The 26,698-nt window shown below is 22.8% G+C and overlaps 2 protein-coding genes across 2 annotated transcripts; one reads left to right on the forward strand and one right to left on the reverse strand.

The window, feature by feature from the left end:
• Positions 1–1,356: 1,356 nt before the first annotated feature.
• Positions 1,357–20,079, reverse strand: CPR18 (cuticular protein 18). Its single transcript, NM_001270828.1, has 3 exons — positions 19,986–20,079; positions 4,170–4,362; positions 1,357–2,045 (listed from the first exon to the last, which is right to left on the reverse strand). The coding sequence occupies exons 2-3, from the start codon at positions 4,179–4,181 to the stop codon at positions 1,656–1,658; spliced, it is 402 nt and encodes a 133-aa protein (NP_001257757.1). The 5' UTR covers positions 4,182–4,362; positions 19,986–20,079; the 3' UTR covers positions 1,357–1,655.
• A 204-nt stretch (positions 20,080–20,283) lies between these two features.
• Positions 20,284–22,547, forward strand: CPR21 (cuticular protein 21). Its single transcript, NM_001270815.1, is given in 2 exon segments — positions 20,284–20,315; positions 21,591–22,547. Coding segments are annotated over 2 exon segments (396 nt in total). The 5' UTR covers positions 20,284–20,303; the 3' UTR covers positions 21,975–22,547.
• Positions 22,548–26,698: the final 4,151 nt, after the last annotated feature.

The raw sequence follows: 26,698 nt of genomic DNA on the forward strand, positions 1-26,698 counted from the left end.
ATAATTACTTATAAAATATATATTAATAACATACTTTTCATTTTGATAAAATAATAAATTATTTATTGTAAAAAAATATATTATTTTAGTTTTAATTTAGTCGAATTAGTTTAATCGAATGAAAACAAATTTTGAGATATTAATACTTTTTATATCAAAATAAATATATTAATTGCATATGTTAGAATAATTTTCATAATTAATTGAATAGTTTTTCTGCGCATTATAATAATTAATTAAATAATTTCATAAATATAATAATTATTTAAATAACTTTTCATTTTATATTTGCAAAGATTTTTTAACTTATGGCTTTCACGAAAGAAAAGAGATATTTTATGTTATCATTTCGAAAGAACAATAAATTTGTGTTACAATAAATGCATTTTCTAATGAACAAATTAGTAGAAGAATTAAACAAATTATTGCATATATAAATTATTATATATATGTTTTTTTTTATTTTTTTTATAAATATTTTTAAATTATTTATCAGAAAAATGCATTTGTTATAATTTGAGTTTAATGCAACTGCAAAATTGCAAATTTTAATTTTAAATATTGATTTTAGAAATATTTTCAATGTAATAAGTTTTTCTTTATTTTAACAAATTGTTTTTTTATTTTTTAATTTAATAATATTTTAATTATGATATTATGATATTATAATAACAATTTAATGTACTAATAATGTACTAAAATACTATTGGCAATTTCATAATACATAATATAATTTAAAATTAAATAATTAAATTATTATTAGAATTACTTTGTTTCTAACAATTATATATTATACATTATTATATTTATTAAGAGTAATTAAAACAATAAGTAAAATTGATTCTTTTTTCATTCTGTGAAATATTTTTTTATTGCAATTTTGCCATTATTCTTTCAAATCAGTGATATATTATTATTATCAAATAATTATTATATTCATAAAAATAAATATTTATGTAAGAAGTTTTTATACGATTATTTAAATTAAGTTAAAAATTGAACAAAATTTCAACAATTATTTCTGGATTCTATGAAAATAATTATAATGATAATAATAAAGTATGTATTACAATAATATTATTATATTAAGGTTTTTGTATCAATTCAATTAAAAAACATTCTATCTTTTATCATCGATATTTCATAAATATTCAAATCTTTAGCATCCGTAGTATTCAGAACATTTACACTAAAGCTATATCTTCAAATAATCCTTGCGTATATAGGCCGATCAATTAAAAATTAAAAATTAAAACTAGTTCAACTTAACAAAACTAATCCTTAACAAAAATTAGATTTACCCATACATCGAAACATTTCTTCGATAATTTGATCAATAAAGCAAATGATAAAAATTCAAATGTACAATTTATTTACAATAATTCTCTGCATTGTTTCACAATTTCTCCGTGTAAAAAAAATAAAAAATCTAAGAAACATAATCATAGGTTAAAAAAAAAAAAAAAAATAACGTGAGGATCGAGTCTCAAATCTCCTTTCTCCACTTCTTCTTTTCAGGAGAGCGCAATCGAACAAATCCTTTCAAACAAAAAAGGAGAATATTCGATTTCCCTTTTTCCCCAAACTTTGGTTCAAATATTGTAGTAATCGTCGAAGAGGTTCGAGACCGATCCTATTCCCTCGTTCATCCCGTTTCATTGCGCGCCGTAGTTATTCTGCTCGGGGTGAGCTGCGTTGTACTCGAGCGCCTTGAGGATGGCCGGTGGTGTTTGGGGGATGTGACTACCCTGGGGTTGGAATCCGTTCTCGTTAGCCACGTAGTTCACTTGGACAACTTCACCGTTCGGCGCGGTGAAGGTGTAACTACCCTGGGCCTGTTGGATCGCACGTGCCTCCGTCTGGGTGCCCACATAGTTAACGTATCCGATTTCCTGCGCCTGGATGCCATTCGCCGTCTCGTAGCTGTAACTGTAACTTCCATCTGGATTTGGACCGTCCAAGCTCTGCCTCAGAATGGGAATGGGGGTGGTGTATCCGGCTAAAGAGGCGGCAGTTGTCATGGAAGCGAGAGCACAGATGATAATCTGGAACCACGAGTGTTTGTTTACATTTTTTTTTTTTTTGATAAAAAATAGGTTAGATAGAGTAAAATTATTTTTGCAAAATTGAAATATTTATAAAGCTTTTTTTTGTGATTAATTAGGCGTCGCGAAAGATATATTTTGATAATATTTTAAATATGTATGCATTGATAATGGCATTAAAAGTTTTCGATATTTTAGAATAGTTTATTGTTTTTTTTAAAACTTACGTTTCGTTATTTATTAATAGTCGAGAGGTTATATTTATTTTTATATACTTTTTACATACAGCCAGTTGTATAAAATTTTTGTATCGAATTCTGAAGTAGTATAATTGTGAATTATTGTATTGAATTCAGTATATTTTCATATTTAAGTATATATAGAAAGATATATTGAAATTAACAAGTATATGTAGATCATTAAATTTTGATTAAAAAATTATATCTTTAAATTATTGCAACTTTGAGAAAAAATATGACAATTTCTTTATTCATTTTAATATTTATTTTAAAAATTGAATTATTCAATAATTTTTTATATTAATAAACAAAGTAAATAATTAGAGATAGTTTCTTTCTAAAAAATTTTTGAGAATTTAAATTATTCTAATAATTTTAAATTATTTTAAAACTTAAAATCGTAAAATTTATAAAAAATTTTGAATTATAACAAATTTTGATTATTATTATAATTTTAGTTCTATTTTTTAATTACAAATATAAAACATATAAAATTAAGAAAAAAATATTATTTTTTATTTGGGATTTAAGTTTTTGAAAAAAAAGAAAATTAAAATATTATTATATTAAATTAATAAATAGAAAATTGTTTTCTAAAATTTTTTAATTTTTCAAAATATCGAGCAATATAGTTACTAGAACGCCAAAAGTTATTTAACTAGAGGAATATGTATGAATTTCAGAGTTTCAGATTTTAAAGAAACTTGGGTTACACTATGAATAATACATAATATTGCTTGAAAGTTTCTTCCAAGAAAAATGAAAATAATTTATAATTTCTGGACTAAATATATCATATACATTTTGATTAAAAGAAATAATTAAATTTTTAATTCTAGTAAAGAAATAATTTTAACTAAACTTCTGTATGTGTTGATTAAAAAACTAATTTACAAAATATCTTTAATTTTTATGAATATTAATTTTACATAAAATATATTGAATTATGCATATAATATAAATTTTATAAGAAATATTCTATATAATTATATATAGAAAATAACTAATTTTATGTTAAATTATTAAAAATAAATAATACTAAAGTATTTTAAGAATGAATACAATTCATAAATTATATATATCTTTTTTAAATCATAAAAAATTAATTTATTAATTATTATTTATAGATTTCTTTGAAAAATAAATTTTTTAAATCTTTCATATATTTCCTTGAATAAAGAATAAAAACATTATTTTCCCACAATATTTAAATGTAATAAATTCCAAAAATCAAATATTTTTATGTGCCACTTACAAGATTAATGAAATTCTGAATGAAAAATTTCAAGGATAAATATTTTATATTAAAATAGAAGCAAATATAAAGATTAAAATTCTTTCTTGCTATTCATAAGTTTTTAATAAAATAATTTTTAAATAAGTTTTAAATAAAAATTATCTTAAATAATATTATTTGAATTGTTAAAATATAAATTTTATTAACAAATTTATATTTATGATTCAGCAAACTATTTAAAAATTATTTTCATTCATTTCATAATTTTATAAATTTTTATACAGTAATATAATTTATTAATAACTTTTTTTATTATTTACAGAAAATTTTCGACGAAGAAATTCTAAATTATTGATTACTATTTCTTTATAAAATAAATTAATAAATTTAAAAAAACTAAATAAATTAAAAGTAATCATATAATTTTTTCATTTTATACGATTATTATTTCTTCAATATTTCTGAATCAATATCTTGAATCCAATCATCTTATATTACATAATCATTTTATATTATGTGTATAATATGTCGTGTTACGACATAATATCGATTCTTAAATTCCCATATATCCCCATTGAGAAATATATATGTATTCAATATTCCATTGAAAAATATATCGAACACCATACACAGACACTGTTAACTCACCAGCTTGTTCATCTTGATTCTTTATCAACAAAGTCTGAAAAAGGAATTGTGATTCTTCCGCAAGAGGTCCTCGCTACACTGACTTGCAAGATGGGGCACAGGATCCCTTTATATATCCATCAGCCGAACATTCGGCGAATTTCTGCCAAGCTGTTGCCTTATTTAATCCCCCTCCATCCCTTTATCTCCCACTCTGTGAACAGGACACCTTCAAATTTTGCGGATGATCCAGACATGGAATGACAAAGTGTTCGAAAGTTGTGAGATATATCTTCTATCCTTTGTATTTTTTTCAATGTCTTTTTGCTTAGGATATGCATAATAGACGATGACAAATATCTCGATATATTAATTTGGAAAGATCGATAAGGAAAGGTGAGTCCTCGATGTGTATTCCGAATGAAATTTTAAATCGAATTTCACATCGGGCGAGTGAGAGGAGAATATTAAAAAATGATCGAAATTTGAATAATCTTTGGTACGTAAAATAAATCATTATTTGTTATAAGTTCCAAGAAATTGTAATAATTAAATTTTATTATATAGATTGTAATATAAATTGTAGTTCCAGAGAAATATAATAATTATTTGTTAATGTGATGAAAAAATTGTTGAAAAGAATGGATAATGTAGAAAGTGCACAATTAGGAATCATTTATTTAAAATGATCATAATTTTAAAACAAACATATGATATAAAATACAAAAAATAAAGATACTATTTTATAGATAAAAATCAAAATTTATGTTGTACGCAAAAAAGAAGTGATAAAAATATTAATAAACATCCATAAAAAGTGATAAAGATTATATGTATAAATAAATTATAATACAAATTATTTTTATTTCCCACTTATTCAATATTTTCATTAATAATTTTTATTAATTAAAATATAAAATATAAACAATAAAAGTACCAATTTTTCTATCTATAAAATGATCTTTCATTCTAACAATTTTTTTCACTTTTTACTTCATTCTCTTTTTAAATAACTTTCTCATCATATTCATCATATATAATTGTACATTTTACAATTAATTGCCTCATCGATATTTTAATTGTCAAGCTATCCAAATTATAACCATATAATATATATATATATATATATATATATATATAAATTTATATATATATATTTATTTTTCACATTCTCCTTTCCTTGTGTCAAACGTGTTATTATTATGATTAATCGGCGAGAGTGAAATCAATTTATAAATTAAAAGTTGTTATAAAATCAATTTGATCTCGTAAATTCTCCGACACGCATCTTCGTTTATGGGCAAATGTCATCCCGCAGGTGTAAAATCCGGTACATTTGCGTACTTGCGTAACGTTATATAAGAGATCCGAGAGCGTAATGTCCCGATATTTTAAAGCACGTAACGCGTAAGAATTTGTAACACGGGAAACTTTTAATCTCGAAGATGTTCGCAATACATAAGCTGCCAAATTCAATTGGTATGTGTAAAATGTATATGCGAGTTGCAGCTTGATCTTTTGAATTTGAATGAAAGAGAATTCTCATTTTTTTTTTTACATTCTCTGTACAACTGATTTTTATCAATTTCAATTTTTCACCAATTTCAGTTTTAAACTCTTGACGGAAATATTAAACTTATTAAGAGAATTATCGAGTATTCGAATTTAAACGATTGTCATTGATAAACGTTATTCTGGTGTATTTTCGAATTTAAACTAAAATTGATATGAATTTATAATCGAAAATTGAAATATATATAAAACTGTAAAAAAAAAAAAAATAGAAATTCTAGAGATATTACAAGATAAAAATAATTTTTAAAATAAGAAAATTATTGCAAATTATTAAATCATATAAGTGTTTTACTTTTTGATTTTTAAATTAAATTTACAATACGTTTAATATAATTCATTTTTATTTATATTTTTTTAAAGTGAGATCATTTCTTTTTGTTTAAATTATAATATGGAATTTGGACTTGCCATTTAGTAAGATAATCTTCTTAATATTTGCTAAAATTCAATAATATAATAAAAAAAGAATATAAATTTTGTAATCAATAAATATTTTATTATAATTATCTTCGTGTTTCTGAAAACAAGTGGCATATCTATTTAAATTTTATTACTAAAAGATAAGATAAATATTATATTTCTTGATTTATTTTTAATATTCATTTCTATATTTTTAAAATTAAATGATACATCTATTTTTAATTTTAAACAAAAGCCAGCATATTTAATATATTATGCGTATATTTTTGTACATGTTCTATTATTATATCTTATTATACAATATATTATTATTATTATATCTTATTATTATTTTATATTTTTAAGAATTTCTATAAGAATTTAATTTTTATAATGATAAAATTTTATTGAATTTTAATAGTTGAATTTTTTAAAGTAAAAAATCTATAAATTTATATTTTATAAAATTTTAGTTTACATAGTTTACCGATTTAATAGCTTAAACTTATCAATATTATAAAGCCTATTATGCAATCTTATTTACATAAATTACGAACAGAAAGAATTTTATTAATGTGAATATTATATGTATTTGTAATTAAATATAAAAACATAAAATTTATGTTACATAATTATTACAATGTAATATTATGTTATTTATAATTAAATTTTATTATTATAAAATTCAGACAAAAAAAAATAAAAACTAATATAAATTCATTTCTCTAAAATTTTTATTATTTAAAAGCATAATACTAAATGGCTTTTTCATAAAAAATTTAAAATTACTATGAAAATTATATTAATTTTTAATGGAGTTCAATAATTATTCATATATCATATAATAATTTTTTTATATTAATTTATTTTTAAATATTAATACTAAATAATTTATTTTTCAGCTCTCTTTCGAGAACACATAACTTTACTTTCTGACCTTCAACCACGCACGAATATAATAATAATTTATAATATATAATATAATATATAATATATAATATAATTTATAATATAATATATAATAATTTTTTTATATTAATTTATTTTTAAATATTAATATTAAATAATTTATTTTTCAGCTCTCTTTCGAGAACACATAACTTTACTTTCTGACCTTCAACCACGCACGAATATTCGCATCTTTCTTGGGAATCATCTACACGAACTTGAAAAAAAAAAAAAAAATCACAGAGAATATCCATATGCGTGATCTTATATATGATCATTGGAATAGTGGCGTAATTCGTAACCTGTGGTCCTTGACGTAGAAACAGAAACCGGAAAGTTAGTGAATAAAAATACATAGTTACTTTTATACTTATTAGTATTGTAAAAAATATAAAAATTTACTACCATCTAAATAGTGATATTTAAACTGTTATTTTTAATTTTATCAAATTGTAGAATTATTTGCAATATGGTAAAAAGAGGTTCTTTAATATAAGTATATTAAATTTTTATAGAATTAAATATTTATTCTATTTTTTACAGCTTTTCTTAATATTTTAAGGTAATTTTATCTTATTTATTATATAATTTAATAAATAAATTAAATTTATTATATAATTCTTTTTACAATCTTACGTTAAAATAGTGTATATAATATAGTATTTCATGATATTCAAAACTATATATTCGTTTTAACTATTATGATAGATATTCTTTTTTTTTCAAACTATTAAATTATTTAACGAAAAAAATATATAAAACTTTCAATATTCAATGTTTTTTGATTTGTGTCATAAATATCGTATATTCGAGTATCTTACGCAGAAAAATCATCTTTTAAATCTTGTATTTACACATAATTTAAAAAAAAACGTACAGTCCTATAAAAATAGTTAAATCCTATTGTTTTAAAAAAATTTTTTATCAATTTCGTGTAATATTTATTTTCTTAAAATATGTAATAATAAAATAGTCTCAATCGTTGTCAAAATGTGGAATGCACTAATTTCTTATTAAAAAATGTTGCAGAATTTTAATAAAATGGGCTTAAATTTTTTGAGAGATTATATGTATATATATTATTTCATGTTTTATCAAAAATATTCGACATTTAAATCTATTTGTTATACCAAGTTATTAATACTATAAATTGATTACATTGACAATAATTGTGACATAAAGATAATTTTTTTAAGATTCAAATATATTGATAAAAGTATACATATAGTATAGTGAAGTATACATATTATACATAGAAATTAAATTATTGTAGATGAAATAGTTAACTTAGTTAATAAATCAATAAAATCAAAAATATAACTAAATCTATTGTTGAATAATGAAAAATTATTATATATTTTTACTATAAAAAAATAAATTGTTCTCATGAATTATAGTTTAACATTGATTGATTCCTTATATAAGCTTAAAATTATAGAAGTTAAAATTATGAGTAAAAAAATTGCTATTAATAAAAATTTTTCGAAAAAAATTTAAAAAAACAATCTTCCATTGATGTTACAAAAATTAAAATTGACAAATATAATCGTAAAAACAGTCAATTAAATTAAACAAATCAATTGATTATAATATTTTTTATCCTTATGATTTATTGAATTTGTTGAAATCATTTTGATTGATATTATTTTCAATAAATTGACATTAATAATCTTATTAAGAATTTGGCTCATTTGCAACAACCTATTATTTTCTTCTCTATCTCTTTATCAGTTAATTGTGTCAACGATACTTAAAAGTACTCGAAGATAAAAAAAAATGTTGCAATTATGATGTCAGAAAAAATATAAGTAATTTGATTTAATTCATGATCATAAAATTTTGTTTATTCATTGTAGAAGATAATTTTTGCAAGGTGATTAATAAATCTGAGTTACAGATTGATCAGATTATTCAATCAGAAAATTTATTACTTATTCATAATTTATAACACGATATTGTAATTAAAATATAATTAGAAAATTGAAGATTTAATTAATTAAATAATTAAAAATCATTTACCTCAAGGTTATCATTTTATTCAAGGCTAATGCTTGTGTAATAAAATTTCGTCATGATTCGAGATGATTATTAGTAGATTATCAATTTTTATGAATTTATGGAAAATTTAAACGTTCAAAAATATACAAAATATACAATAAATATATACAAAAAATATTTAAAATAAAATTGTGATATTACAAAATGAATAAAAGATGAAGACTAATTTTACGTGAAAAAATAAATCGAAAGTATAGAATAAAATTTTTTCATTTGAAATTTCATCATGGAATAAATCAAATTTGAAACTTTTTCAAATATAATATACGATACGAACGAACTTTTTTTGCTGTTAATAGATTCTACATATTCTACATGTAAAAATAAACAAATAATATAGAATAAAATTCTTTTAAAAATTAAGATTGAATATACATAATCAAGAAATCGTATATTCTAAAATTCTAAAATTCGTTTTCCTCGAAAACTAATTTTTAAATAAAATAATATCAATTTTACATTTTTTGCTTCTTTTCACATGTAGAATAATCTTCTATCGATGAATCATTCGTATCCAATTGAGAATTAATCAAATTTCACTTATATTCGAAAAATTTTCAAACCCAAAAATTTTTTCGAAAACATTTTATTTTTTTTTTTTATTTTTTCATAAAGTATCGCTTATATATATTATTCGACTAAATCATATGAATTTAATTACACATTTAGCTTTGATTTTTCTCGAACAAATCTAATTTTTAAATGAAAAATATATATATATTTTTATAAAAATATATATACATTTTTTTCTTATTTTTTCACGTAGAATCAGCCTGACACTTTGTATAAGGGTGAAATAAATCCTTATTTAAATTCCATTTCTTTGATTATGTTAATAAAAAGTTTCAATTTGCATAAATATTCATAATCCAATTGTCATATTGTATATATATATATAATACCGTTGCAATTATTTGTAATATTCACGAATGAAATTTCCACGTGAGATTTATGCAGATTTCCGAAAAACGAAATGTATATGAGATTCATTTGGAAACGAGATTTTTGATGCCACAAAAGTGTTTATTGCCTCATCGCGACAGATCGTCGTGATAGGATTTTATGACTACTGCAATTACTACTTTTAAAAACCTTCGAACACGAAAAGAAAGATAGTTCTCACGAAGGACAAAATCTACATAACCAAGAGATGGAATCATTAATCGATCGTGTATCAGATTTGTAGAGTTTTGTAAAGAAATTAAAATTTCAATATTCTTGTTGATGCAAAATGTTTACAGATGTTTAAAAAGTGTTATTTAAATAAGAATTGATTGATTTATACGAAATATTTCTTTCTTTTTTTTTTTTCAAAAATAACTTTCATGTGATTTTATTATATTTTTCTCTCCGATTATATCTTGAAAGTTCTTGAAAATTCTAAAATTCAAAAATTCTTTCGTTTCGAAATAATTTATTTGAAAAGATATGAAAGATGAATGTTAAAATAACAGAAAATTAATATTCTTGAAGAATAATTTAAAAAAACCTTAATTTATAATATTATTTATGAGTTTCTTTAAATAGTGAATTTTTATTTTTAACAATTTTTTTCACACTTTTTTTTAAAAAGATTATTTGAATATTTTGATTATTCATGACAATTGATAAGGAAATTCTAACATTTCTATTATAAATCTTCTTGAAACATTCGATACACGTGTACTACATAAAATTTCTTCTTCCTTAATGTGATCAATATCACTCGACGACAGGATGAAATTTAATGGATGGTATTGGCTTCATTAAATTCAAGCTCCGCATTTCATTTAGATATAATAAGATAGTTAAGAATATTTGATTAGTTATTTCTCAAAGAAATAAAAGTTATTCTAACAAATAAATAATAAATAATAACAAATAAAAGATATATTTTTTTAGAAAATTAAATTTATAGATGAGAATGAACGAATCCATCAACTTTCATATTATCTATTAAACGAAGAACTTGGTTACATTTTTGCAAATTATGATAAAACAAACTTGTAATTTACGATTGCTTATGTGTTATTGAAAGGAAGTAATAACGCAGTGATAATATCGTCATTATGAGAGATGAATCTGCAATTCGATGAAGTTTATAGAGAGAATTTATATTTGTGCCTTCTCTGACATAAACGAAACGATATTTCATTTCATTCAATTAAAAAATTCTTTCCATTGATCGTAAAATATCGATGTGAAAAAAAACTGTATTTAATGTTTCGTTAATTCGTGGACCAATCAATTTTCACTTTCCAAATTTTCATTATTCGAATTTTTTTTTCAAAATTTTATTATTAAATGATATCATTTATTAAGCAACTTATGTATTATGAAAAAAATTGAATGAATTTATTATTCTTCACGATTTTTTAGAATGATATTCATTACATTGATATAAGTTAAATATGTTTCGTTGCCGCAGATAAAAATTTCATGAATCTAAATCATTTGACCGTGTTGGAATATTAAGTAACACATAATTAAAGATTTCGTTTCAACAGAAATACATAATTCAAACATTTCTTCTCACAAATACACGAGATAATAATTGAAATAATTAATTAAAATTCAATATGAATTAACATTATAAATGTTACAACACTATAAACATGACTTGACAAAAAATTTCATTTGCAAGAATATTAATAATATTCTTCTAATCGTATTTATAAATATATATATATTTCAAATAATGTCTTATGAATGGTTTTCTCATAGAACAATTAATCTTTTATTCTGTTTCGTGGATGTTTCTAATTTATTTTATTTCTTCAATTTCTTTTTTTTTTTATATGGAAACCAAAATTTTAATTTTATTTAAAAAACATGTTTCAAAACAAATGCATCAAAATAATTTGAATCTTTAAATTTTATTTAAATAATATTAAATTAATTACTTAGCTATACGCACAATACAAGAAAGAAAATATTTAAATTATTTCCTTAAAAAAAATAAAAAATATTTGAAATTAAATTCTTGGAGAGACAAATAATTACTTTCCAACTGCTTTCCCTTCAATTCAATGAACACAAAATTAATAAAATCTCCAATACATAAGGACAAGGAAAAAATTTTCTTTTATCATTTACCTTCTTTTCATTATCATCTTTCTTTAAAAAAATCACTGAATCCATTCACTTAGGTATAAACAATACTTCTTACTTCCCACAGATAGCCCCATTCCTCGAACCAATTGTATTAAAACATCTTTCGTTTCTCGCTACATCTTGTTATTAATTATCCCGATCAATAACATCCCGGTGAAAGCAACCTTACGGCATCGTAAGATTTAACAAACGTACGATTATCATCGGAAGGGGAGGAAGACGGGGAAGGAGGGAAATATTATATCGAGGGAACGAGAATATTCAACGGAGTGAATTATATCGGCCAAATTACAGAATTATTAAAAACCTGCGTGCAGCTCGATTTATCAATAAATAAGCTTCGTCGTTCATCGAGACAATTTACGACACCCGATAATTAAAGTGCCCTCGGGGCACTTCGCACTTTGATCCTTCCCGGCTTTAGTTACGTGCACGAAGAAGAAGGGTCCTGCACGCGATGGAAGGCGAAGAAGACACCATAACTCGTCCCGCTGTGGCCATCTTCGCTAACCTAAATACTCCATACAGTATTTTTACTTTCACGAGGTGGATGAGCCCGAACTCCCTTCAGCCGGTCCAACGAAAGTTACGTGGTATCGGACGATTAAGGAGCCGCATACGACGAGTTATGATAATTTATCACCACCATTCAAGGGGATCCGCCTTCGGCCAACGAGGCCTCCGCCTTTATTACGGCTTAACGGGCATGAGAAATTGTGCTCCTCGATTCCCTTATCAATTTTCACCCGTACGCGTTAATTTTGAAAATGTCTGCGATATAATCTGTGAAAGAAGATGATTGTCTCTTCGCGGAATTGATGTATCATATTATGCCGGCGCGTGTGAAATTTATTTAAATTTTCCACTTTGACGAGTTAATTTTATATATTATCGCGTTGTTGATTGGACGGGTGTTTAGAATATAGCATTGGAAATGTTTTTAAAAGAGATACTTGAATAACAATGTTGATAAATTTATTGTTTTTGTAAGTAATATTCAAAATAGAGTCTCAAAATTATTATCATCTATTAAGTTATAACTATTATAAATTTAATAAAACAAATTATTTGTAGAAGATAATTCGTGATTTTTGTAATTTAAATTATCAATATAATTTTTATTGTGCATAAGGATGTAAAAAGTTGATGGAAAAATATGATAAATAGAAAAATAGAAATATAACTTTCAAAGAAAGGTGGTAGAAAAATTCGCATAATGTTATATTGCCTCTTATGCAAGTAACCAATAAATAATTCTTTAGAAATTAACCAGATAATAATAAAGATAATTACACTATTCATAATATAGGTAATATTAATAATGATACTATTAATATAGAAAGGAGAAAAATATTATTATCAGAAGGCATCGAACAATTATCTTTTTTGGATGCCAATATGTACAGTTACTTACAAAAGTATTCGTACTTTAAATTGCAATGAAATCCATCTTATTCGAAAATTTTGATTTTATTGAAAATTTGTACGTATATATCTGAAACAGCGCTTTTATCGGCGGAATATTCTCTCTCTTTGAGAGAGTGAAATCTATCCCACAAATTCCAAAATTTTTTCAATTTTGAATTCAATTATAATTATAAGATATTTTTACCACAATATATTTAATATCACAAAATTATATTTAAAAACGAAAAATTATTGAAAGTTTAATTTTATCTCTTTAAAATGATATTTTGCTAAAAAATATATATATATATTTACACATAAAATCCAATTTACTCTACATATACATAAATTTTATTTTGTTTATAATTATTGTAACATATAATATTATTTGCAATTGAAATTAAGAATCACGTAAGTTTCATTCTCAAGGAAGTCAGAATTGGAAGAATTTTGCATTGAGTGAATTTATATTCACTGTTTCCTTAAAAGTTACGTTCTTACAACTATGTTTTCGTATCGAGATAATTTATGACATATTTATTGAAGAAAATTTGAAAACTTCAGAAACTATGAGCATTGAAATAAAATTTGGGATAAATTTATTGTTCTTTTATAATCCTTAATTAATATCGTGATTGAAAAGGCTTGATGTTAAATTTTAATAGATTCTTATTATCATAATGTAAACTTCTTATTCTAAAATTTTTGTTGATATTATGAAATTGTTTTTTATATTTATTATAAGTCGATATTTTACGTGTTTCTTTTTTTTTTTTTTTTTTTTCATTGGAAAGTGAGATTTTATTTTCTTCTTTTAGACATTGAATGTTATTAAAATACTTCTAAAGAATATTTTATTAATACTAAAATTAAGTAGATTTAAATAATATGATATTTATTGATAAATATTACTATATAACGTAAAGAAATAATAAAATTATGACAATTTTCATTTATTTAATTATAAACGTTTTTATTTTTTTATTTTTCACTTCAAAAAATGTTTCTAAAACTCCAATTATATATAATAATTATATATAATAACTTGTCTTCTAAAAATATCTTTAAGTTATTATTTAAATATTAATTGTTATTAGAATATGTAATTTATTGTAAAAATTATATATGTGCATATATATATTATTTAATATATATGTATAAACGAATATTTTATTTGTATAAATTATATAATTTTACTATTAATATTTTAATATTTTAATAAATTTAATCTAAAAAAAATATTAATTTAAAAGAATATAACTACTTTTTTATACATATAGACATATAAATCTCATTATTTAAAATAAGAATTTATAAAAAAATTAAATTTTAAATTAAATTAAATTGAAAAGTTAAATTTTTCAAAATTTTTTTATTATTTGCAATCAAATACAATTGTCTATCTTACCGACAGTAAAAGACTGGCTAACAATCATACGCAGAAACTGGTAGATGACTCAAAAGGATATTTCTCAGCATCCACTCGAGCCCAAACATTCACCAACTAAGAATCTTACAACGAGGGGGCACAAAGAAGCATTGATCAAATAAGAATCAACTATGAGCTTCTTGAAACGACAATATTTTATATATATATATTCATAATTAAATTTTTATATGCACAAAAAAAAAGAAATAATAATAGATTATAATCACAAATACACACGAATTCACATCTCGTGAGCAAGTAACAAAAAAAGAAATCTATCGAAATTATTGTCAAATCATGATGAGAGCATCAAATTTTAAAATTCGACGAAATGACGAAACACACTATGAGAGGATGACCTATTACCAAATTTGATTCGTCAAAATACCGCGTTTACCGGTTTCTTGGACGTTCGTTTTCGCGTAACCTTAGAAAAAGAAATCCGATAGCCGTGGGTTATAAAGGACATCATGGCGCTCGCTTACATCTGTTGCACGTGATCCTTTGACTCTCTCCGCTCCTTTTTTTCCTGGGCCAAGAAGGAAGATTTATTGCCAAATTACAGAACCATACAGACGACACATGCATTTGTACAGGGGGAAACGTAGGCGTAACACGAAAAAGAAATGGAAGTTTCGCCGTTTAACGGTGAAATTTGATGAGCAAACAATTCCATATCTTTCTTTTTCAAATAGTTACGAGTGAATTGATATATTTGAACAATTATTCGTTAACCCTTTCATTCTCAATACTCCGCACGCAGTCGACATAGTCGCGTGTTGATTATTAAATAATTTATTAATTTTAATTGCGAGTCTAACTAATAATAGTCATTCATTAGTTATTTGTTAAAATATTTTTGGAAGTAAAACTCTCGAGAGTTGCCCTCGACAGTTATTTTTTTCTATAATGGATATTGCGTTGAGAGTGAAAGTTACCCTCGGGCTAAGTCCTCTTATGAAAAATACCCCTTCGAGAACAACACTCGCGAGTTTTATTCTCAAATTTATTTGCACGCCAAATATAATTAGTTTTTTCATTAAATTAACAAATATATTCTTTTTATTTTATACTTTCTTTACAAAAGAAACAATATTTTTATTAATGATTGAGCTTTTTTTTTTTAGAAGAATTTCTCTATTCTTAAAAAATTGTATTCTGGAAGAATTAGGTAATAAAATAAATCTTGAAAACCTTGGAAAGTTCGGTCGAATTTGCGAATTGAGATTACAAGAGATTCGTAGATAAACATAAATTCCCAATGTTAAAATGTTTAATTTCGATCGTTTAAATTCTGATGTTTAAGATATCTTTTGAAGCGACATATTTTGATGCGTGTAACAGAAATGAAGTTTCATTGGAGAATTGCGTAACAATTAAGAGACATTGAAATTGTATAAAAATAGGATAAAAATCTGAATTTAAAAAACTATTAAATTATAGATAAATTAATGTTATATTATCCTCATATATCACTCTCTATATTATTCTCTCATTATTCTGCTATTCTGTCTTATTATATTTCCAGTTTCTACATATAGTTAAGAATCTAAAAATTATTTTATTATTAAAATACAATTTAAAGTCTATAGGAATTATTTAATATTAATTAATGAAACTTTAAAATTTTGATAAGACTAATATTAATAAATAATTAATTTTAATAATTGGTTGTAAATTATGCTTAATAAATTCTTTATATTATAAATATAATTATATTAAATATTTGAAATATTTATTTTAAATCATTAATATGATTATAATATAATTATATATGATTAAATATAATAAAGTAAATACAAGTATTTAATATTTAAAAAAAAATGAACATTAAAATAATAATTAATATAAGTAATTATAAAAAATAAATATATTTAATATAAATAATTAAATGAAAACAAATTGATTAGAATAAAATAATTCAATGTTATTTAATATAAAAGGAATATAATATATTATAAATTATAATATATATATAAAAATATATCATATTTCATAATATTAGAAATTAAATAATATTAGGAATTAAAAATTTTTATTTAATGATTATCATTTTGATTTATAGTTTTAAACATTAATTAGGAAAATTTATGGTTAACTATAAATGGATAAATGAGATGAAGAAAAATGATGCTCTGATTTAAATTGATGACAAGCAGGAGAGACACGATATTGTATTCGATTTACAGCAATTAAACAGATTAACACATTCTCTGTCAAGTCAGTTCTAAGAGATTGTTATTTTGAGATCATGTATAAGTTGAAAACGATACGTTACGATAAATAACAATATATAGAATATAATAGTAAATGTGTAAAAATTATTTATTATTTTTTATAAGATAAAAATTTATTTATAGAATAAAAACTTAAAATATAAAATGTATAATAAAGTAAAAAATTTTTTTAAATTAAGCTATTCTAATAATTTCTATTATTTTTTATATATTTATAATTTTTATTTAAATATATGCAAATCAACTGATTAAAACTCTGATAATTTCGTTTAATATTTTCCAAAATTATTCCAAAAAATTTCGTACATCTTGAAAGATGAACTTATTATAACTTATTCTCTTAATAAAACATAATATAATAAACAAAAGTAAAGATAAAAATTTGTTAAAAAAATTCTAAATTTTATCTTAATTATAAAATGTGAAATTGAATAAGTACATTAAATAAATACTACTAGAAAATATTACTTCATTTAATGTTTAAATCACTGACAAATACTATTTATTATTTATATTCAGATTCAACATAAATAATACTTATTTTCCGATTAATCAAAATATAATAAATATAAAAATTACTATATTCATGACATGTTTATTTCTTGACATTAAAAATAAATTGAATGTTTTATATATCATATTAAAATAACGAATCTAATATATTATATTAATAATTAAATTAAAAACTATTTATTGGAATTAAAAATTATTATTATTTGAAATATTATTTTTTGATATATCAATAAAACACAAAGTAATATTTGTGAATATAAATTGATATTAAGAAATACATTTGACGTATTTCTTTATGTAACTATTTCAAATAAAACAAAATTCTGTGTCATTTGAAGAGATATAAAAATACATGTTTCTAAAATAGATTATACAATAATAGAATTATCACATGAGATCATATCTGAAAATATTTATATTCTAATTCATCTTAAAAAATAATTAATTTTTAAAATATATCTCTCTTTTATCCAATAAATTTCTGTACTTAAAAATTATTTAATCTAATTTTAATAATTAAATCTAATTAATTATTTCGATTATATTCTATTGTATTTATTATATATAAAAATATTCTATTGTATTTATTCATTTTCTGCTGGTCCTAAATGAAAAATTCAATGTATGTACACTAAAAAATGGTACGCGTTAATATTGCAGGGAATGCATAAGAATGGTCAAACAAATGGTGCATACTTCCTGCAGAAAAGGAATTTTGGCAGCGATCCCCTTGCCACGGGTGAAGATAGATTAACTTTATATATTCGGTTCGCGTACCGCGACCAAGGCTCCAGAGATTCGTTACACGGCTGAATTTATAACACACGCGAAATACGAAAATTCGCACAAAGGGATCACCGGGTCAATGGAAGCATTGAAAATGAATCCCATATTTGGAAGTTCTTCTTCGAATTCGACTTAAAATGTCCTTAAAATGCATTTCAAAGTATGACATCCGGTCCCCTGTCTTTTCCTATCTTCTTTTCAATCTGCGACGAATCACGAAATTACGTGCATTTTTTTGGAAAAAATGTTACAAAAGATGGTCGGATGAAACTGTCGAATGAAGATAAAATATTCTTTTCAAAAAATGATAATTTGTAGTAATCTGGTTGGTTATTATTTAGTGGTAATAATAGAATAATAATAATACAAAGGAATTAAATTTTTGATAATTAAAATTTGAAATTAGAATTGATTTAATTTTATAAATGTGAGAATATGATGAAAGCTTCAATTAGATTCAAAAAGCTTTTTAATTCAATTTTGTTCATTTTCATTCAGTTTGAAAGCAAGAGATAAAATCTTTTCTTCAAAAATAGGATAAAAATAAGGAAATATATTATATTACATATTTATATATAAAATATTTTTTATTTTTATAGAACTTCTAAATAATTGATTTTAGAAAAATTCTCCAGTGGCTTTCATATGCTTTTTACTTCACTCTCAGACAATGAAACAAGACATTTGAGATATTATAAAAGTATTATAAGATTTAAAGGAAAAACAGTTTTAAGTTTTGAAACAATTTCTTAACAACCATGAAATATTACAACTATATTTAATTGAATATGACAAGCAGATATTAACAACAACGATTAAAGAAATGAAACTAATCCTCGCTCTATGTAAATTGTAAAAATATACGACTTTTTAAATTATAAAATCAATCTATGGAAATATCTTTTTTTTATATCATTTATTTTAATATCTGATATAATAATATGTTCATAAGATAATATTTGCAAAGGAACATCGATGATTGATACGCTGATTTCAATAAAAATTTAAATACTTCTTCAGCAGATTAATTTAAGAATTTTTTTATTTTTCATTTTCATTACTTCTTTTACGAAAAAAATTTATCTCCCACTTTTTAAAAAAATTTTTTTATATACATTTATAAATTTTTCGAAACAATATTTATAAATAAACAATTATTGATATCTTTTTTATTGATATCTTTTTATAAAAAAATTTCAGTTCTAGTTAAAAGAAATAACATAAAACAAAAATGATGAAATAATAGTACAAAATTTTATTCAAATAGTTATAAATATCAATCACCAATGTTCTCTTCTTATAATCATCATTCTTATAAATTTCAGTAATAAAAAAAAATAAAAGCATCATTTTTTTTTTCTTTCTTAAAGGAATCATTTGAATTATACTCACGGTCACACGATGATTGATAAATCTCTCCAAATTTTCAAATCGATGAAAATGCGAATATTTTCCCCAAAAAACATAGAGACACGATGTTATACGTCGATGAGACATCGAACGTCTGAACTGTACAAGTGGTCAACACCTATCTGTGCCCCCCTATTAGACCCCCTATCTGAAAATTTCGTAATGTTTGCCGGTGTCTAAGCCTGGGCCAGAAATCTATCAATGGGAGAGAGGTCCTCGCACCTCGCAAGGTTTCGGCACTGCTATATAAACGCGTCCATTAGACTAGCTCTTTACAACCAGAAAACAACTCCGGTCAACATGAACACTTTGGTGAGTTCCGTATGGTGTTGGGTACTTTGGACATCTACTTACTTTGTTATTGAAATTGTGTTCTATTAACAGAGATTTGTCGTGTAGTTTTTCATTCAAGATTTTCAATGATTAATTTTCAATCACGTGTAAATTAAATTCATAAATTTAGCAATTAGAAATGTATTAGAAGAATGATAATTTAAACAAAGAAATTTTTCTTTAAATTAAAATTGCTGTGTAAGGGGGAAATTGTACGTAAAAGTTTACGAAAATTTTTGAGATCGAGTATGTAAAATTTATTTTTTAAAATATAATAATAAATTGATTTTTAGATTATAATAAGTGTCAGTTTTTGTTAACTATTATTTTTGTTAACTATATTTTGAAATTTTTATAGTAATTTTAATGAAGAGTATTTATTAGGAATAATAATTTTTTTATAAGGGATATTAAACTTTATTGTTTTTTTTTACAATATTTGAAAATAATTTTTTATTTTCTTTATAAATAAATAATAATATATAATAATATATAATAATAAATAAATAATAATATATAAAATTAAACAATATATTAGAACAGTTACTTAAATTCTATATTGCAATACATATCTTTTTGTATTTTTAATATACATTTTTAATATATAATCTACAATTTTTGTTTTTATTAAATTTTTTATTAAATTTTTAGTCTAAATGGATTGTGCAAACCTATAATTATTTTTCATGACAATTCTATTCTATTAAATTTTTACTATTTCAATTAAATGTACAATGTGAATTTAAAATCATAACAAAATCTCTCAATACTTTACATTTCTTCTCTTTGGAATTAAAATTTGATCTCTATAATATTATAAGTGAAAGATTATTATTTATGGATATTTTTTATTATTTATTTTTTCAAAATAGATATTTTTTCAAGAACTTAAACAAAACAATCTTCATTATAAATATATCATCTATTATTATATTCCTCCAATTAATTATCTCAAACAAGAATGTAAAATTTAATATGAAAACAAATTTATTATTTCTCAAAATCTCAATTTTCAAAAGCATAAACTAATCAATATCAAACACCTATACACTTATACAATTCAAAATCAAAATTTATATTTTACAATATCAAATATCTCAATTTCAATATCTCTTTCTACATCCGTATAATCTATCCACAAAAACTCGATAAAATCACAAAAAATCTCAAAGATTCATCAAATTTTCCATATACCAATATCAACAACACGGTTCAAAACGCAATAAAATTTCAATAGAAAAATCAACTTTCCAGATTTGCGCTGTCTTCGCCGTCATCGCGGTTTCCGCATCCGCCGCGCCAGTTGACAACACACCAGTGCCTATAATAGCGTACAGCGCCGATGGACCGAACGTAGATGGCTCGTACGTCTTCACCTACGAAACTGGAAACGGCATTAAGGTGGAGGAGCACGGTCAGCTGAAGCAAGTGAACGACACGAATTCGGTAGTGGTCGTTCAAGGATCGTTCAGTTATCCAAATGCAGAGGGATCTCCTGTCGCGTTGACGTACGTCGCCGACGAAAATGGCTTCCAGCCGCAGGGTGAACATCTTCCAACCCCTCATCCGATCCCGGCCGCGATTCTCAAAGCTTTGGAGTACATCGCAGCCCATCCGGAGCAAGACAATGTGCGCTGATCTACGCAATACACGAATAACAATAAAAGTAGAAATAAGGCGTAATTGACCCGACGATGGATCGAGTGCGAAAGTTTCGAGACTCATCGTTACGCAGTGTATTTTTTTTTTTTATATATATATAGACTTTACTTAATTTTTCTATTTTTTTTTCGTCATCAAACCATCAGTTAAGTCGTTATTAACGTAATGAGTCATGTGAAACAACGCGACATTGCTTGATTTTTTTTTTTTTTTTTTTTTAGAAGATATGGATATATAATTAAAGTTACAAATCGTGATTCGATAACGTGATTGATGCCTACAATAATGGTTGTGTATAAATATTTGTCTCAATTATACAATAAATTTTTAAGTGTTTAAATTGAACTTGTATCTTTTTAAGTCTGATCCTTTCTTATGCTGGAAATGTGATTATTAAATGAGAATTATAACGCATTAATTAAATGAAAAATAATTCTTCTTTTAAGGAGAATTAATTTTAAATTTATTTAGATAGAAATTTGGAAAATTCTTTTAAAATTGTTGTGAATATAAAATGATAAATATATAAATTTAAGATCTGTTTATTGCATCTGGTTTTCTGGCATTTTTAATCCTCAATTTCTGTTGAATAATCAAAGGTGATTAATTAACAATATGATGAAACAGTTGTTAATTTAAATTTTTTCTTTAATATTTTCCATAATTTAATCATGGAATATGTGTATTGATATTTATCATTTTATCACATTTTTTTTTCAATCATACATTGTTATTCATAATATTTCAGATCGATTGATCTCTTATGAACGTGTTTCATAATGATTAAGAGAGAACAAGTTTATAATCAACTTTTATTAAGATGAAAAAGTCAGTTTTATCATATTACGTCAAAATTTTGTAACGCATATATATATACTATATACTAGTGTATTATGGAACAATATTGCATAATTGCATAATAAGATGATAAATTACGCTTGTGTTTAGACGTACAGATTCGATTATTCATGCAGATTAGCCAGATCTTTCTTCAAGGAACTGATTAACACTTCTTACGTCACGAGCATCAATCGTAAATGAAGTATATAAAGATTTAGAAACTGATTATTGAAAAAAAAAAGATATAGATTTTTTAAAAGAATAAACATCTTATTATATATATTTTTACGTATCTAATAATCTTAACACGCTTAATCAGAGTGTTCTGTTACTTCATAAGATTACCTAAAGAAGATTATTAACTTGACTAATTAATTTCAACGTTCAGTATAAAATTTAATCCTACGAAATAAGATATCGATAATTAATAATATGCACATGAATAATATTGTTAATAATTATGCAATGTTTATGCAAAATTTAAATCTAAAGAATATGATATGCAAAACAGCAAGAAAATATTCAAAGTATAATACGCATTATGGTCGAAGAATAAGACAAATCTTTATTTCTTTAATCAATACAAATTTTATTTTGTATGAACATCCAGTTTATTAATGGAATATATTGATTTTACATAATTTGTATAGAAAATTTATTTATATTTATCATTATGAGCGAGAAAATAGAAATTTCAAGAATATGTATAAAATAGTAACATCCATTTCATATCTTGAAATATGCATGTAATGTCAAGGATACCGGTAAGTAGTTTAAAAGGAAGAGGAATTTTAAATATCGATGAAATTATAGTAAAAATAGCACACTAATGCAGAGAAAAGAAAATATATCAGAAAGAGACAAAAAAATATTATAATTTTTCATAATCATACGAATTAAAATTAAAATATAATTAATTATAAAATTGAAACATTTTGAAATATAACTAGATTCAAATCTGGTGAAGTATGGACAAAAATGCAATGAGTTTCATTTATTGTTATAATAAATATAACGATGAACATTTTACGTAATAATACTATAAACAGATGAACGAATAATATATTAAATTTATTCCTCGAAATGTTAATGTCTAATTAAACCAAAGGATGATTGTTGGTAAAGGAAAATCAATATCTATATAAACGTTTTGTTCATGAGTTCCGATAAATGGAGTTCTAGTGTATTGATTATTGAAACTAATTAAATTTGGTTAGAATGGGTGGTGATCGAGCGAATGCAAATTGACGTGGTGATGTGTTTGCAGGGATACAATGATCGAAAAGCGTAAACGGAATGATTAGAAACTGTGTACGTAGAGTAAATGCAGTTGATTGTGAGTATATCTATGTACAATAATTTATGAAAATATTTGAACGTTTTAATTCTTAATTTTCCTTTCTTTCGAATATTTTTATAAAATGATGAAAAAGAACGTCGTCTTAAGAACAATTTTAAACAATATCAACTTTTATCTTCTTCCAGAGAAACAGAAAAGAATTGGAAATTTTCATAAGTTCATAAATTCGAAAGAAAAATTGAAAGAACATCTGAATGAATATGAATTTGAAACTTGAAAAGATATTTCAAATTAAGTCAAATGACAAATTGAATTAATAAAATGATTTCAAGTTACTTGGACAAAAATTACTAGCTAATTGATAAATATAGAAAATTCAAATAATTCACATTGACGAATAACTTTGAGTTATATGTACAATGCATATTGCATGCTATTTTTTTTTTTTTTTCACTTTTTCGAAACTGTTTCTTTTCGTGCTCATTTTTCAATTAATTCGTCCATATTTTCCAATATTCCGAGCAAACAACAAAGAAGGAACAAAAACGGAGGAAAGCATCGAGGATGCTTATTCCGAGCAGAAGATACACGGCTACATTCCATGAACGTTGTTCGGTGTATGAGACTGATGATGTCATTAACCATTGACCGACATCAGTTCAGAGTTGTCACACATTACACGTAAAACGACAGTGATGCATGGCTCGACAGGGGAAAAGGCGAGTTCCAGAAAAGTCGCGCGTGTTTCACGTGACACACGTTATTCAGAAGAATTATAATTAATATGGCCGCAGTTTGGTTGGCCGATTTCTAGGATTCGATGAGAAAAAAAAGGATCGAAATAAAGAAAGACCGAAATTCTTCTTGAGATTTGCTCTATGGATGATTGATAAAATTTTTGTCATATTAGGAAATTGTAATATTTATTGATAGACTTAATGTATTGTTCATTTATTGTAATAATGATTTATATGAGTCAGAATTTATTGGAATGTTAATACAAAAATAAAAATGTAATTGTTAACCATTAATTAAATATATTACAATATTTCTATAATAATGTCAAATTTCTCTAGTAATGTTTAATATCATTATTTTCTGGTTTTATAAGAAATTTTTATATCAATCTTTTTTTTTTATTTTATTAATTTTATTATTTAATTTTATTAATTATAATAAAATAATTTTCAGCTACTTTCTCACTTACAATTGAAATTATTAATAAAAACTTCATTATTTATAGATTTTGTTTGAATATTATGATCTATTGAAACAATTAAAATATAATATTATGTATATTGTAATTTTTATCTAGTTAAATATAAAATTATCACATATAAATGAAAAAATAATGGTTAAATATAAAACTTACTATATATAATAAAATTTTTTAAATCTTATTTTTAAGATATCTTTCTATAAATTTTTATAGAAAGATGTCTTAAAATCTATTTGTCTAGAATGCAACCCATGAAAATTAGTTTAGTTGTATATGGTCAAAATGCATCGTTGTAATTTATTCTTGGTTTTAAATTTTTCATTTGCAATTCTTCATTTGTTTTATGTCCTATAATTCCATATTCATTCAGTTCAAACAGATTAAATTCCTTTTCATCAGCAAATATTATATTGTTCTATCACGTACAATCTTTACGACTTCGCTATAAATTTTTTAATAAATATTTTTTCAAGAAATTTGATTTCATTTATAGTTACATAAATATATATAATATATTGTAACTATTACAGAAATATAATACAATCAAATATTATTAAGTTAAATAGATTAATCTATTAATATATCTATATATAATTATAATATAAATATAATAAATATAATTGAAATTCTCAATAATCATGAAATCAAAAGTTAATCTAAATCAATTAATTGGATTGTTTTTAATAATTATATTATAAATATATTAATTATATTATATAATTTAATCATATTATTTAATTATATTTTATAATTATATTATAAATAAAAATAATGAGATTATAATTTATTTATAAGAAATTATATAATAAAATATATTATTATAAAAAGTAAGGTATTCATAAATAAAGAAATTATTACATTTAAAACAAATTCAAATGATAAGTCAATTTCTCTTGTTAAAAATTTAAAAATATTTGATATTTTTTTGGAAAAATTTAAATTAAATTAGAATAATTAAGATCAACTTTCAAAGAAAATAATTTCGATAGTTCATAAACAAATATTTTATTATTTATTTTATAATAAATCTCTATTGATAAAAAGAAAGGAATATGTTATATTTCATAAAATTTATAGACATAAAATATAAGAATTATTCATTCTCATATTCATTTAATATAATAATAAAATAATTAATTAATGTAAACGTTTTCTTTCATTTTGAAAAATAAATAATATCTAATAATAAGAAATTTAATTAAAAAATTTTATTAGTAAAAAATGCAAATAAAAATAATTTTTTTCTACCAATTCAGAAACTATAAAATTTAAATTATTATAGAAATATAAAATATGAAAATGATATATTATTTAAAAAAATTGAATTATTGAATTATTAAA

Source organism: Apis mellifera, linkage group LG2 (assembly GCF_003254395.2).
Source record: "Apis mellifera strain DH4 linkage group LG2, Amel_HAv3.1, whole genome shotgun sequence".
NCBI classification, from domain to species: Eukaryota; Metazoa; Arthropoda; class Insecta; order Hymenoptera; family Apidae; genus Apis; species Apis mellifera.